The following is a 13494-nucleotide window of genomic DNA, read 5'->3' as shown; positions in this document are numbered from 1 at the left end:
TTTTCCCACAATTTGTAGTAATTTTCATATTTATTAAACAAAATATGGGTTAATTGTAATTATGTTTTCCCCCTCACAATTGCTGAGCTTTTTTTGGTCATTGTTTCTGATAAAAGCATTTGTGATTTTTTTCAAAATCTCAAATAGATTAATTAGGTTTTGTTGTGACACAGAATAGAAAACAACTTGCTTAAAGGGGTTGTTCACCTTCAAAATACTTTTTTTCAGTTCAGTTGTATTCAGATATTACACTGAAAAATAGGCTTTTTCATTTACTTAGAATTTCTTATTTTTAACCATTTTTCTAATAGTGAAGTTTAAAGCTTCATCTCCCTGGGCGGTTCTGTGTATGGCTGCATATATGTGTGTGGGGGGGGGGGGAGGGTCACAACTGAAAACTGTTCTAATTTGATATATTAGTTGATACATTTCTTATGTTTGGCCCTGATGAGCATAACCCCTGAGTTTTATTAAAATATGCAATTGTAGCTGATATTATAGTTGCTAAATTTCTACATTCAGTGCTGCTGAGAAATGTATCAAGTAATGTGCATTACCATCTGCCAAACTGAAATACCAGAGAAAAATGAAATTTCCTATCATACTTACCGTAAATTTCTTTTCCTGGCCACTTATCATGTCAGCAATACTATGGGTATTCGCCCCGCCCCCATATCCCAGTTAGCATTGTCCCTCCCCCAAAGAAAACGATAAAGGACCCAACCCCTCCTCACTTACTTGTCTCATAATTTAGTCAACAGAGGGTGGGTTTGCTGACATGATAAGTGGCCAGGAAAAGAAATTTACGGTAAGTATGATAGGAAATTTCATTTTTCCTGGCCACTTCATGTCAGCAATACTATGGGTTATACCCAAGCAATGACAACCAAACCAGAGGGAGGGCATAAACAGCTTTTAATTAACAGAAAAAGACCGCAGAACTGCGGAAGCAAAATTATGTTGAGAAGGTTTCTTAACATTCAAACGATAGAATTTAAAGAAGGTTCGAGCAGATGACCAAACTGCTGTCTCACAAATTGCCGATTCTGAAACCTCCGCTTCTGCTGCCCAGGAGGTAGCCACAGCCCTAGTTGAATGAGCTTTTAGCCCTGCTGGTGCCTGCTTGCCTTGAAGATTGTAAGATTTTTGTATCAAGATCACAATCCATCTAGCAATTGTAGACTTCGCTGGTTGTTCCCCTTTTCGAGGACCTGCCGGTATCACAAACAGACTTCCAGACTTTCTCAAAGACTGAGTCATAGCCAAATAATGTTTCAGCATCCTCACCGGATCTAGCTTCTGGAGCTTTGAGGAAAGGTTGGGCTCCTCCGGTATGATAGGGATTATTATGTCCTGTGCAAGGTGAAATGTGGAAACCACCTTGGGTAGAAATGAGTCTGGAGGCTTTAAAATTACTTTATCCGGCCAAAAGGAAATGTTTTGCTCTTCTACAGACAGAGCATGTAGGAGACTGACTCTCGCTGCAGAAACTATTGCCACCAAGAATAAAGTCTTTAGGGTCACCAACCATAAGGACGCCTCTTGCAAAGGCTCGAATGGATGTTCACAAAGGGCTTTTAGCACCATTGGTAGATCCCAAGCAGGAGATAAAGTCCTTTTTGGAGGACAAATCTTTAATGTGGCTGAGAAGAAACGCTTTACTAACGGATCTTCTGCCCATCTTATCCCAGTCATAGCTGAAAGTGCTGCTACATGAACTTTTAGAGTTCTGTATTGCAAACCTTTTGCTCAATCCTTCCTGCAGGAATTCTAAAACCTGAGGTAAAGGTGGTGGAAAACAGGAATTAGCCTTCTCCAATTGCCATAGGAGAAATCTTTCCCAAATCTTATAATATGTGGTAGACGTATTACTTTTTCTTGCCCTAAGCAATGTAGCCACCACTGCTTCAGAGAGCCCCAAGGCTACAAGCCTTTTGCGCTCAATCTCCATGCCATCAATGAGAGCGAGTGTGGGTCTGGATGTGCCACTGGTCCCTGGGTCAGTAGATTCTCCCTCACAGGAATCGGCCACGGGTCTGCTACTGCCAGTCTTCTGAGCAGAGGAAACCATGGGCGACGAGGCCAATAAGGGGCCACGAGGATGAGCTCCGCTTCCTCCTGAATCACCTTCAGTAGGACTTGAAGGAGGAGAGGGATTGGTGGGAACACATAGGCTAGACGGAACGACCAGGGCTGAAGGAGTGCATCTGTCCCCTGAGCTCGAGGGCTGAAATATCTTGCATAGAATATCGGCAGTTGAGCATTGTCCGGAGAGGCCATGAGGTCCACTTCCGGAAGACCCCACTTCTCTACTAGCCGGTGGAAAATGTCTGGATGCAGCTTCCACTCGTGTTTTGACAAAGTCATACGACTGAGAAAGTCCGCTTTCTGATTGAGAATCCCTGGAGCATGAACTGCTGTCAGATTCTCCAGATTCTGCTCCGCCCAGCTCAGGATTGGACATACTGCTTTCCATAGTAGCAAACTTTTTGTTCCTCCTTGTTTCCTTATATAGGACACTGCTGAGGAATTGTCTCCCTTGACCTTTACCGCCATTCCTTTTATATCTGGAGCAAAGGCCTGCAGTGCTTGAAACACTGCTCTTAGCTCTAACACATTTGCGTGCACTTTCAATGGAGACTTCCAGATTCCTTGAGCCACACTGCTCTCCAGGAGAGCTCCCCAACCTTGGGAGGAGGCATCTGTTGTTATTATCCTCCAATTTATTGGAGCAAGGGGAAAACCCCTGGACAAATTTGAAGGGTTCATCCACCATTGAAGGCTGACCTTGAGTTCGGGAGAAAGAGGAATTAACTGATTCCAATTGATTTCCCATCGATTCCAATGGGTCAGGAAATAACGTTGTGCCTCCCTCATATGGAATCTGGCCCATTTGGTCATTGGAATGGAGGCTGCCATCAAGCCTAGGAGAGACATAAATCGTCTCGCTGAGACCTCCCCTTGGAGACAGAAATCTTCCATCTCTTTCACCATGCGCTCTATCTTCTGTTGTGGCAATTGAACCACATTGTCTGCTGTGTTGAATAGAGCCCCCAGGTAAATTAGGGATTGAGATGGCTGCAACTGACTTTTTTCCCAGTTGATTAGCCACCCGTGAGATTGAAGAAAAGAAATTGCAATCTCTCTGTGTAACAAAAGGACTTCTGGAGACCTTGCGGATAGGAGGATATCGTCCAAGTAATGCCAGACCGTCAGACCCTGTTTCCTTAGCTCTGCGACCAGGGTGATGAGTACCTTGGAAAACGTTCTTGGAGATGTTGAGAGACCAAAGGGAAGGGCCCGAAACTGAAAATGCCTGTGTCCAACCGCAAAGCGTAGAAAACGCTGATGCTGATCTGCTATCGGAAGATGAAGGTATGCATCTTTCAAATCGATCGACAAGAGCCAGTCTCCTGCCTGGACTGCCGCAATAATGGTGTTTATCGACTCCATTTTGAATTTTTGAAGATGCACCAAGGAATTCAGTTTCTTCAAATCCAGCACAGGCCTCCACCCTCCCGAAGCCTTCTTCACTAGAAAAAGTAGGGAATAAATGCCTTTTTCCCTTTCCTCCTGAGGCACTGGCACCACCACCTCCTGGTCGAACAAGATTTGGACATACTCTTCGAGGGCTTTTTTCTTTTCTTGACCTCGAGGCATAGGGGAAACCAAAAAAAAATTCAGAGTTGGAACCGACAAAAATTCTATGCGGTAACCTCTTTTCAATAAGTCCAGTACCCACTGGTCTGAAATTGACTGCTTCCAGACCTCGTAAAACCTTGAAAATCTTGCCCCTACTCGAGCATCCATTACTCCATGATCGTCAGGAGGATTTTTTAGAAGTTGGGGACAGTTTGATTCTGTTCCCCCTGATAACTGCGGAGTGACCCCCTCTCCAAGACGACTGTCTTGAACTGCCTCTGCCAAAGTATCTATAGTTACTGGCATAACCTCTAGCTCTTCCTGAGCCTCGAAAAAAAAAACCTTTAAAGGGTTGAGCCTTCAATTTTTTCCTTTCTTGCGGCAGGAAAGTACTCTTCCCACCTGTCGCTTTTTCTATGACCTCTTGTAATTTAGGACCAAAAAGATTTTCCCCAACATAAGGTAGGTTACAGAGACTTAGCTTAGAAGCCGCATCTGCACCCCAAGATCTGAGCCACAATGCTCTTCTTGCCGACACTGACACAGCCATCGACCTGGAAGCCAACCGCGTCAAATCCACTGCTGCTTCCGACATAAATGCCACTGCCATCTTTAATTCTGATAATCCAGCACTAATGTCAGCTGTATCCGTACCTTCAGCAATCGCTTTATCCAAACTGTCGATCCACAAGGAGACTGCCTTTGCCACTGAAACCAGAGCTACTGCCGGCTTACATGAGGCTCCTGCCACTTGATATGCCTTACGAAGCTCCGTCTCCACTCTTTTATCCATGGGATCTCTTAGTACTGACGAATCATCAATTGGCAAAATTGTCTTCTTTGCCAAATGAATCACAGGTGAATCCACTGCTGGGGCTGTATCCCAGTTCTTGGTATCCTGTTCTTTAAATGGATATTTCTGTCTCCTCTTCTTCCTCCTCAGAAAACAATTCCGACATTGGTTCTAGACTTTCCTCTCCTGAGAAATCAGAGGAGTCGGACTCCTCCCTGGACACTGAAGCCCCTTGGCCTGAAGGGATTTCACTAACAGGCGTATCCTGTAGTAGAAGGCCAAAACATGATTTACAAAATTTCTTCCCCGGCAAAGGAGCGTCAAAGCAGCCTGCACAAACTTGAGAAGAAGAGCCAAGCTTCCTTCTTTTCCTCTGCAAGGACTCCATAAGGCAAGCTGAAGAGAAAACAACAACAAAAAAAAAAAAAAAAAACCAATTGAAAATGAAAGTGTTAAAAAAAAACACTGCTAAGAGAAAACTAAGAGGGACATACCAAGCAACAAGGGCAGCTGTAACTGAGGCTGTGAGATCACCAGTACACTTCAGTCCCTCCTGGTGTGCTACAAGCAATACAGGAGAAAAAACAATGAGAATTGAGTTTTTACAAACCCGACCTTTCTGTAAGACAGGCATCTAATTACCTGACTGGAACAGAAAAACTGAAGTATCCACTTCCAAATGTATGCACTTTCCAGCATACCAAAATGGCGACTTCTTTTAAAAAGCTGAAAAATGTGCGCCAGAAAAAACGTGCGCGCGACAAAACGCGCGCGCGACAAAACGTGCGCGCGACAATACGCGCGTGCGCGCGACAATACGCACGCGCGCGAAAAAAACGTGCACTCGAAAAACATGCACCTTAGGAAGTATGTTTGGTAAAAAAAACCACCTGGTATCCCACACACCAGTAGCGACTTTTCAAATCACTAACCTGGAGCAGCCTGTAATAAGGAATTGGATTCCTGCTGAGGGGGCTTCATGCGACAGTTTCACTGAATGAATAGCCCTCAGAAATCGCCAACCTTTCTGAAGAGTTGGATCTGATCAAAAACTGCCGCCAAGATGTCCCATGCTAACTAGAATGAAGACTAAGCAAAAAAGACAAGTAAGTGAGGAGGGGTTGGGTCCTTTATCGTTTTCTTTGGGGGAGGGACAATGCTAACTGGGATATGGGGGCGGGGCGAATACCCATAGTATTGCTGACATGAAGTGGCCAGGAAAGAAGCAATAAAGTTCACATTTAAATTTTTAGATAAAAATGTCAAAAATAAGAATTAGAAATCTTTTTTTTTCTGAACTAAAAAAAAATGTTTGGAATGTGAATAACCCCTTAAAATTTAAAAAATACACCATTGACTCCAATTACATTTCAACTAGTTCAAAGGCAAGTTATTTTTATCATTGTGATTTGATAAGTATCAGAAAGCTGCAGCAAAAACGTGCAGTTTTCACCCAAATTATTCCTGTAATTATTGCCAAACTTCAACAAAAGCTTGATGTTTAATTTTAATATATTTTCTCCTAAGCTTTTGCATGAAAATGGTGTAACTCCTGAGCAACTTACTACATCACATTTGGAAATCTCGCTCTTTATGATGGGTTGTTTATTACTAAAATGCAATAGAGAATGCTGAGCTTCAACCAATATTCTATAAACAACCGTTCACTTTTGTTCATGTACTCTTCATAATAAAAAAGGGTGGCCAATAAGTGTGTGACTAAAGGTGGCCATACACGGGCCAATAAAAGCTGCCGACAGACCAAGTCGGCAGCTTATTGGCCCGTGTATGGGGGCCCCCGACGGGCTTCCCCGATCGAGATCTGGCCGAAAGTCGGCCAGATCTCGATCGGATGGGGTTAAAAATCCCGTCGGATCGCGGCCGCATCTGTTCGTTGATGCGGTCCCGCGATCCGACCGCCCGTTTGGCGAACGCTAGGATCCGATCGTTGGGCCCTAGGGCCCACGATCGGATCAGCCCGATATTGCCCACCTCAAGGTGGGCATATCGGAGGGAGATCCGCTCGTTTGGCGACATCGCCAAACGAGCGGATCTATCCGTGTATGGCCACCTTAAGAAGGCAGCACTTTTATAACATGTAATACCTATCTGATGTGCTCTTACCTTGTTTAGTGAATGGCACAACTGGAGAAGGAATGTCCTTAAGTGTCCATGAGAGGAAGAGTCTAGCTGAAGAGTGGGTAAAGCAAGCAAGAGGCAAGTGAGTAGCCAGTGTATATCATGTTTAAAACAGTAACGACAAAGTAAGGCACTTAAGTCCATCACCAGTAGGTAGAAAAAAGTCTGGGAGATGTGAAAGGATTAGGATAAAAGGATAAGAGGATAAAACAGCACTTGGTAGGTTTTTAAAGTTTACTAATGTGTTTCCTATCTAAGCATCACTACCTTTATCACTCCTGTGTACTGCAGATCCTTTCCCTAATGTAGTATTTATAAAATACACAATTACCAATAGCTCTGACACTTACAAATCCAGAGCCAATCTCCACTTAATGTTCTCAGACAAACCCATTGCATTGGTTTCAGTTTTAATTGTATGAAAAACCATTTAAAAAGGGTCACATTGCTTTATATACTGTGAAATCTCAATGATGAAGGACTTCTTATTCTGCTCTTTTTAAGGCTTGTGTCTATGTTGAAATAGATAGTACCAAATCTACTGATTGCATGACTCTTCTCTCTTAGAATGAACAATGTGATTGTACACGTGGGATGTCTCAGCTTGAGTGATTCAAAAGATCTAGTGAGTGTTATTCGTTGTATCCCATAAAAGCACATGTAACACCTATTTGGGCTGCATAGCACACAAATAGTTAAACTGTCCAGCTAGCAGTAGAAGCATGGGTTACACGCGACTTCACACAACAGGGTCAGGGCCTTCGCCATGTGGAAGTGTTCCCTCTATGGTGTAGTGCAACTACATCCCCCAGGCTACTGTGCATACAACAAAAGATGGGCGCCAGGAGGTTCTTGCAGTAAAACAGAAAACGGTTTATTTAACTATGCCAAAAAGGGCAAATGACCACAGGTTTCAGTACTCACGCAGGAGTTGAGGAAAACAGCATATTGAGAGTTCACACAGATCAAAGGCAGTCTCACACAGAGAGTACACAGGCAAATGCAGTACAACATTTCCCTCCTGGAAGTTGTCAGGCAAGCAGCTTCTACCCTACAGTCCCTCTTCACTGAGGTCCCTGACTGGAGGCAACACACACAGCCTCTGGGAAGCTACTCCCTTTCTGCAAATCCTTGTTGGAGCTCAGCTGCTCTTTCTCTCTCACCTCTCTGCCTTTCTCTCCTAGAGAGACTATGACAAGTCTGCCCTAGTATATCTGTTCCTCATTCACGGGGTTTCCTGGTCCCCGACTTGGACACATGCCTTCTTCTGGGCCTATTGCACTCAGTCCCCCTGAGCACATCCAGCTGGAATCACATCCAGAGGCAAAAAAGGAAGAGGCCACTCCCTGCACACACTATATAGGAGTGAGTCAGAGCAGTGTCACCAAATCTCTCAGCCTATCACTGTAAAGGTTATTCTGTAACAGGGATTCTACCCAATAACCCAAGGAAATGGTGAAAAGATTAACTCTATAGGGCCTGTATCCCTATAGGGCCCTACACACATATTATGTTAATTGTTATTTGAAATATATAGTTTACTCAAGCCTGATTTTTATATCATTACATTGAAGGCTGTCTTAATAGAAATAACAGTTTCTTGCAAAGTGAAAGAAACTCCAACTCTAAGCAAACTTACAAATATCCATTACACAGTTTCGGTGGTTTTCAAGTAGTTGTAAAATGTTGCATTATCTTCTTGGCTGTTTACACTCTCAGCAGTTCTTATTCTGACTCCTGAAACAATGTAGCAGAAGCCAGCACATCAACAGTCCTAGAGAAGAACTGTGTTCTGCTATATTGTTTTAGTGTAGGGTCCACCCATTGGGTAAGCCCATTCACAGCTAACTGCATCTCCATCTTCCTTAAATGTTATTCAATCTCCACTTAACCAACTCTGCATTTTCCAGATATCCCAAAGATGGTCCTGTACCATTAGAGTTGGTGTCTATTAGTTTCAGAACCTTGGTGGGTTGGGCTTTTATGTATTTATGCATTTACGTGCTTAAAGTGAATGTGTTTCCACTAGACCCTACTCCCACACCTCTTTGAAACGTTAAATGGTTTTAATTTAATAAAGAATAATGGATGGATTCAATCTGATTAAAGGAAAAGTAATATCAATTAATTAGTAAACTCCTAGATGTTCCCTTCAAGTTAATAGAATGTGATTGTGTGCCCTACTTGTATTTTTGTGCAGGCTGCCCATGCTGCTTCATGTGGAGCTGATGCAATCAGTACTGTGTGCCCTTCATTTCTCAAACCTTCCAGTTTAGGTAATCTATGATGACCTTAAAGTTCCCTTGTACATCTCAAATTCTGGTTGATAAGTCTCTGTATTAAGCCAAACATGTACATCTGCAAAAAATGTTTTGGGGATTGCACTCTGTAGAGTTGTGACTTGATTCTCACTGAGGTGGGTTTATAATTGTCTATCTGATCCTGGATTTAAATGATTTGTTTCAGCAACAAGGGGCCTATTTATTAAACCTCGATTTTTTTCTGGTTGGGGTTTTTAAACGGGAAATCTCTAATTTTTCATGGAAAAAAAAATTAGACATTTTAGCGATTTATCTTATCCCAAAGCTGCTAAAAATCCAAATCTGAAAATACTCCATCTCAAACCTATCGAGGTCATAAAGAAGTCAATGGCAGATGCCTCTGAAGTTGTTTCTTGACATCATACTCTGCTCTGGATAATCCGAAAAATTTGGGGTTTTTGTCCAATAATCCGAAAAGGTTCCGTTTTCGCAGTGCAAACTCGATAAAATCAAGTTTTCGGAGCATGAATTGTACGATACGAATTGATTCTTATTTTGCTGTAAAGTTTTGTAACTACGATTTATTTATTTTTTTGAGAAAAATGATTAATAAATTTGTGGAAGGGAGTTTGGTTGGATTTGTTTCCAAGCTGAAACATGATGATCTTGTCATACTTACTTATTTATTTCAGATTTAAATGTATATATGCTTTCTGTCTGACTCTCTCCTATAGATGCATTAGTTCTGTACCTGAAGGAAGTTGCCTCTGCTGCCCCAAGTCTGCCATTTTATTACTATCACATTCCCAGGCTAACTGGAATAACATGTATGTATCCAGCATTCAGGATTATGCTATGCATTAGAAAACCTTCATAATATAATAGCATGTATAGGGTCTTTAACAGGTCAAAAACACAACTTTGTGCAGTCTTGCCCAGACTGCACAGAAATAATTTAAAGCAGCATCACAATTAATTTCATAGCAGAAGATGCTGTGCTTCAAGTTTTGGCTAAATTACACTTTCTCTGGTGCATTTACAGATGATAATAGTAGGTGAACATTTAAATCCTTCACCCCACTTTTAAACGTTTAAATCATTCCATTGTGTGGCCAGGTACATGCACAATAATGCATCATATTGAGCATTTCCATCTAGTGGCTTACTCCCAAATTACACCAACTACTGGTTACATTCTACTGTAACATTGTTTTAAATATTTGCTTGCTGTTATCATCTGTAAATTCAGGAAGGCTAAGGAAGAGGAAGGCTCATTCAGCCTAAATCTGTAGTGCAACTTCTGTAATAAACACAGTGGGATACTTTCAGTGCTTCTTGTGTTCTCCGGTGAATTTCTTTTTGCATTAACCTATACGGTATGTTTGTGCCAGAAGTTTTAATGATCATTTTTTTGGTACCTTACAGACCAGATATATGAACTTCTTGGGAAGGTAAAAAAAAATATCCCATCATTTCGTGGAGTGAAATTTAGTGATGTCAACCTTATGGATTTTAGCCTCTGTGTCAGTGAATATAAGGAATTTGACTGTCTTTATGGTGTGGACGAGGTAATTCCTTTTTAATTTTGTTTTTTGTCAAAAACCCAAACAGATTTTTTCCTAAATGCATCTAGTTACATGTAGAACATTATCTAGTTGGCAAATTAAAGTTTTTCTAGCATTGAAAAAACACTTCTTAGGATAACTTTGTTTCTTTTTGTTTGTTTTTGAGCTTCAGGACCTTAATATAATTGTGCCTTTGATTAATGTTTTCCCATCAGTCTCTATAATGTCACTAAAATCCTAAGTAAATGTAATGAACTAAAACATCGAAGTACTGGAGTAATAATCTATGAACCAATGTATTTTTATTGTGCTGCTTACTTACTATTTGTAATAAAAGTTTTGAGTCCCAATGCAAGAACATTGTTTGGGACAATCTCCCTTCAGCAAACACACACTATATCTGCAACACTGAACTCTGAACTGTATGTATAAACATGGGAAGATTTTAATGAAGGCTCAGGGAAGCTATATATATATATATATATATATATATATATATATATATATATATATATATATATATATATATATATATATATATATATATATATATATATATACATATATATGCATTTATTCTGCTATGTGTTGTGGGGTTATTACACATTATTACACCACCATATGTTCTGGGATGTATGAAATTAGCGCTGTATTATAATTAGCCTGTCCAAACACAAAAAAAGATTCTCTTCCTATATCTTCAAAATATAGGTACTATATTGTATATCATGTAGTACCTAAAAATAGATCTCTCTTATGTTTATGATGTGTTTATGGTACATGAAAGATCCCTGTTTCTTTCTGTTATTAGCAACTACTAGGAGCTCTGGCTTTTGGTGCACACGGTGCTGTTGGCAGGTGAGAGGCGTGATCTCAAGGCAGCTTCAGTAAACTTTTTCATAATATATTCAATAAAATGAAAACCTGTGAGCAATCTCTTTCTGTCTCCTTTCTGTCTCCCTGTACAGCACGTATAATTATCTTGGCAAAAAAAATGGTGACATGATGGCAGCATTTGAGGAAGGAAATTTGCTGAAAGCACGCAAGATTCAGGTAATGTTTAGTTCTAAAGGGATTGTTCACTTTCCAAAAACTTTTTCAGCTCTGTTGTTATTTGGATAGTAAACCAGAAATATAGGCATTTTCAGTTGCTTTCTATTTTTTCTTTTGATTTTTTCTTACATAGAAGTTTAAAGTTTCATTTTGACCTTTGTGTGTCTTCCTGAAGCAGCTCTGGGAGGCGGGTCACAATAAACTTTAGAAACCCTTCTAATGTGATCTATAACTTGACCTTGCTGAGCAGAATCCCTACTTTTCATTAAAGGCAGCTGTTATAATTCATACAATAGTTGCTAATATTCCGCAGATGAGAACTGTATCAACAAACGTAGCAAATAGTAAGAGTTTAGAATCTACACCTGGATTACTAAACTTCAATTTTAGAAAAAAAGGTAAAAATATAGAAAGCTGTTTATTTCTGGTGTGCTATCTGAAAACAACTGATCTGAAAAAGTGTTTAGAAGGTGAGCAACTTATTTATCCATCCCTGTGTGTGTCCATATATCTATATCTGTACATATTTCTAACATGATCACGCATATATTTTAAGCCAGTCTGCGGGTCAGCAGCTACAGGTGAAGAGTAATGAAATCTTCAAGAAACTGGCCCGGAAGAGAACAGCTGCTCTATTTTAGAGTGTGTCAGTCTGTGAGAAGCCTTCACAAACAAATCATTTTACCCTACCCATCTTACAATGCTGCAATCCATATGACTGCTTTTGCATATTAGATAAACAGTATTCTTTTTTTTTTTAGTGCTCTCTTCAGGAATTCCTTATCTTTGTGTTTGACATGGGTATGTATAGTGTACCCTGCATCAACTGTTTAATCTTGTGATCTCCATTGCTATATCTCAGTTTGTGTAATGTACTGACCCTGGTCCTTTTATATTCTTTTTTTGTCTTGGATTCCCACTATTAGGGCTCATACACCTAGGAGCATTATTCATGAGTTTCAGATGTGTTTTTAACGATTCTTGAATGCTTTAAAAAACAATGTACAATGCAATAGTCAGAAATATGAAACACAGCACGGACAGTTATCTAGTATTTGTTGCAAGTTGTAATCAATATTTGGGCTGTGAAATATATAAAAGGCATTATACAAGTATCTTGTAGCCACATTTAGTTGATATGTGCTTATACATGCATTTGTGGTCAATATAATGTAACTGTACATTCAACTTATCACTTTGAATTTCCATTGCCTCTTTAGTATGGTTTATTGGTCAACAGTATTTCAGCTTTTTATACATGAAGCTCATTGTTCAGGAAGTAAAACAAACTGAGGCATGTTTGCCAAACTGAAAGTGCCTGGTAGACACAATAGATGAATATTTTTTATTGGCATCTACCACTTTTCACATTGCTAAAGACACTTTTCTTCCATTATTTCACAATGTTTCTGTGTAACTCCGTTGCTATCATTTTAAAATGATAAATGTATTCTTACTATAATGTTAATGTCATTATGAAATGTTAATGTCCCAGTCTGAGTTTGTTCATCCCTTATTCATTCATTTCAACAGGGTGGGGCTTAGCTGAATTTAAAGACATCATGTCACAGGTATCTGGGATCCCACTGGGACCTTCCCGCCTTCCACTCTATTCTTCCATGAAATTTGATCATCATGATAATATCAAGACCAAAATGTTAAAGCTGGATCTCATTTGAGAAATGAAGTAGAACTTCTGTATCAAGAGCTTAAGAAACAAATCCAGTCTACAGAACAGAACAAAATAGATCTTATTGTAGGTTTTTGTTTATATACAATGCTTTAAGTATCTGAATCAGAGATGCACCAAATTCAGATTTATGCTCAATCCCAAACTCTAAAAGTGGCAGATGAGCTTTGATGTTTCAGATGTAATATATACAAATGGAAAACTGCAAATCCATAGAATTCAGAACATTTTCAGTATTTGGAAAGCTCAAACTTAGAGATTAAGGTTTCCCATTGCAATTGGAATGCCTTACTTTTTATGAACAGCTTTCGTTACATGGAATCACAACCATAATAAAAAATCAAATCAAAA

General features: G+C 40.1%; 1 protein-coding gene across 6 annotated transcripts in view; it reads left to right on the top strand.

Annotated features, from left to right (window-relative positions):
- Positions 1–13494, top strand: part of npl.L (N-acetylneuraminate pyruvate lyase (dihydrodipicolinate synthase) L homeolog) — a 61484-nt gene extending 47990 nt beyond the window's left edge. For 4 of the 6 annotated variants that reach the window (XM_041589434.1, XM_041589432.1, XM_018256937.2 and 1 more), the window contains 9 exons: positions 6569–6656; positions 7142–7199; positions 8775–8850; positions 9570–9662; positions 10261–10403; positions 11212–11258; positions 11369–11453; positions 12215–12254; positions 12987–13494. In XM_041589434.1, the coding sequence (XP_041445368.1) occupies positions 6569–6656; positions 7142–7199; positions 8775–8850; positions 9570–9662; positions 10261–10403; positions 11212–11258; positions 11369–11453; positions 12215–12254; positions 12987–13132 (776 nt within the window). In that variant the 3' untranslated portion in view covers positions 13133–13494. 6 annotated transcript variants of the gene reach the window in all.

Source organism: Xenopus laevis, chromosome 4L (genome assembly GCF_017654675.1).
Source record: "Xenopus laevis strain J_2021 chromosome 4L, Xenopus_laevis_v10.1, whole genome shotgun sequence".
NCBI classification, from domain to species: Eukaryota; Metazoa; Chordata; class Amphibia; order Anura; family Pipidae; genus Xenopus; species Xenopus laevis.
This window is presented reverse-complemented; position numbering and strand designations above follow the sequence as displayed.